Consider the following 2,808-nt stretch of genomic DNA (forward strand, 5'->3'; position numbering starts at 1 on the left):
ATGTGTGATGTGAAGCCGGCGGGGCGCAAGGTTCGGCGCTCCGGCCCCCGTTCCTCCACACCGGTATCCGGCCTCACCTGTACACACACACACACGGCGGGCCGTGCTGGCAGGACGGACCGCAGCCCATTTCCCACGGAGCGGCTGCGCAGGGATCGGGACATTTGAGCGGAGCCTGAATCGTTCTGTCTCGGGAAGATTATCGCCCAGGCTGGAGGGTCACATTTCCAAAACCTTTGTTTCAAAGATGAGACTTTATTGCTAAAAACAATGAACCATTATATTTACATTGATATGTTTTGTTTAGAAAGTATATTCAAGTAAACATCTCCAATGCCACGATATCGTCTAGTTAATTATCAACAAACGGTAAAGAAATAAATAATTGACACGTTTTTTACTCTTCTAACTCTATGTATTGGAAAGCTGAGATTCACTCTGTAATATCTTCACCTCAACTTTTTATAATAATAATTATATTACAAAAAATATCTCGGCACATGGCACCATCGGAACTCCGGAAACTGTGCCAGTCTCTCCGATCAGGGCTGAATTATGGTCCGTTCGCTCTCCTCCAATAATCCCAAGATTTTCTGCAGCGTAAAATCTCTGTGTTAATATAGATACAAAGCTGGGGCTTCTTTAGAATGCGATATATAAAAATAGATTTGACTATAGGCGTTGTTATACTATAGACCATCTGTGCGTGTGTCGAGTCACCGGTCCGTCCGCATTCAGCAGGCACACTTGCACTCAGAAATAACTGGGTACTGCACAGGTATCCACGTGCAGTACCGCGGCTTGGACCATCCCTGGCAGTACCATCTTAAGAACGTCTTGCTGATGGATTTGACAGGTTTACAGAGCATTCCTTCCGGGAATGAACAGGACCTCTCGTTATAGCAGTTCCCTTCTTTCACAAATCGCGGCCAGAAACGACCTCCGAGGTCCTTCCAAGTGTACATCACCGGACAGTAAGTGTAAGACCATAACCATTGCTGCAGTCTCCGCCTCGCCTTTTTCCCCAGCTTCATCCGCCTGCCGTAAGGGGTCTCGGACAAATCCAGTCTCTTGATATCGTTGGGCAGCGCGCCCAGGGGCTTGAACCTGTGGCCGGACTCCCGGGACACGGACGCGTCCACCTCGGGCAGGGTGATGGACATGAAGCTGGGGTCGAAGTGGCTGCCGAGCCGCCTCCGCAGAGCGCGCTCGTCCAGGTCGCTGTCCTTGGGGTCGTTGTCTGGGTCCGGTTGCTCGATGATGTCCAGGACAGGGAGACTGTCACTGGGCACCGGCCGGAGGTGCAAGTACGGTTGACAGAGGCCGTGCTGAAGGAGTAACACACATAGACAGCTCAGGAAACACTGCGGCGGCTCCATGACTTAAACGGGCCAGTCCAGATCCCAGAGGTTTATAAATAGTCAGCGGGACCAGCACGCGGATACTTTTAATAGCACGAAGTGTGCAGCGAGTGACGGGGACGCACTGGGCGTGCTGAGGTTGTGCTGCGGGATTAGCTGGCCCCTCCGCTCTGTGTCGCCGCCTGTCCCCTCGGCTCCCGCACCGAGTGCCGCCGCTGCCCGCTCAGCCCGGCCGGCAGACCATCTCCATGGCAACGCCGCCGCTCCCTGCCACCCGGTATCTAGACGGCTGGCAGCGGCTGAGCCACCCGAGGCATGGATCGGACAATGTCAAACAGCTTCTTCCGTGAGCGGCTCTCCGGACGGCGCCGATTCTGCTCCCGTTCCCGCTTCTGCTTCGCAGCCGGCGTCGCCGCTTCCTGGCCCGGCTCCTACTCCCAGTGTCACTTCTGCCGGTACCGCTGCCCTCGGTCGGCGTCCGGTGCTGGTGCTGCTACAGTCCAGGTATTGGTGTTGGTGTTCCGGCTGCCGGTACTGCTTGGACCGTACGCCCAGACTCAGCACCGAAGCGGCGGCGCAGGTTAAATATCGGCATCCCGGTCCCGAGGCCGGCGCGTCGCTGATTGACACACCCCCCGCCCCCGCCGACCCGCACCAGCTTAACCCGCACATTACCGGAGGCGCCGAGCAGCAGACAGCCCGGACACTGGGCACAGGACACCACTACCAGAGCACTGGATGTACGACCCGGGCATTGGACGCAGGATATACGGCCCAAACACCGGACACTGGAGTCCGGACACTGGAGTCCAGGCACTGGGCACCGGGCCAAAGACACTGCACGTACGGCCAGGCACTGTACACAGGAGCCCTGTCACTGGATATGCCAGGCACTGGAGCACAAACGCTCTGGACATTGGATTTGGAGTGTGAGCACAGCAGCCCAGACACTGGATCAGAACACGGGATATATGGCTGGGTCGCAGGAAAGTGGGCACTGAAGCTCGGGCACTGGGCACTGGAGCTTAGACATTGGCTATATGGCCTACACCCTGGACACTGGAACCTGGGACTAGATACTGGATTTACTGCATGGACATTGGACACTGGAGTCCAGAAACTGGATATATGGTCAGGACATTGAATACTTGAAAATGAGCACTGGAGCCTGAACTAAGATACTGGATATACTGCACTGGAGCCTGAACACTGGATGTATACCTGGACACTGGATGTAAGACTGGGTATCAGACACAAATCAGATACAGAATATGTGTCGTATTAACTGGTCACTGACACTGGATGCTGAATGGCCACTGACAATGACCCTAGGCACAGCACCTGACACTAATACCAGACACTCACCCTTGACACAGAACTTGTACACTGACCCTGGACAGTGACCCCGTATATGACCCTGGAGAGTGACGCATACACTGACCCTGGA

At 55.0% G+C, this 2,808-nt stretch overlaps 1 protein-coding gene across 1 annotated transcript; it reads right to left on the bottom strand.

Moving 5' to 3' along the window:
• Positions 1 to 332: 332 nt before the first annotated feature.
• On the bottom strand, positions 333 to 1,904 carry nog2 (noggin 2). The gene has a single exon (XM_072269591.1). The coding sequence runs from the start codon at positions 1,377 to 1,379 to the stop codon at positions 735 to 737; it is 645 nt and encodes a 214-aa protein (XP_072125692.1). The 5' UTR covers positions 1,380 to 1,904; the 3' UTR covers positions 333 to 734.
• Between the last annotated feature and the right edge of the window lie 904 nt (positions 1,905 to 2,808).

This window comes from Mobula birostris, chromosome 9, assembly GCF_030028105.1.
Source record: "Mobula birostris isolate sMobBir1 chromosome 9, sMobBir1.hap1, whole genome shotgun sequence".
Lineage (NCBI taxonomy): Eukaryota > Metazoa > Chordata > Chondrichthyes > Myliobatiformes > Myliobatidae > Mobula > Mobula birostris.

Bases quoted from the DNA above. Each gene is read 5' to 3' on its own strand.
- nog2 (XM_072269591.1), bottom strand. From the start codon at position 1,379: ATGGAGCCGCCGCAGTGTTTCCTGAGCTGTCTATGTGTGTTACTCCTT.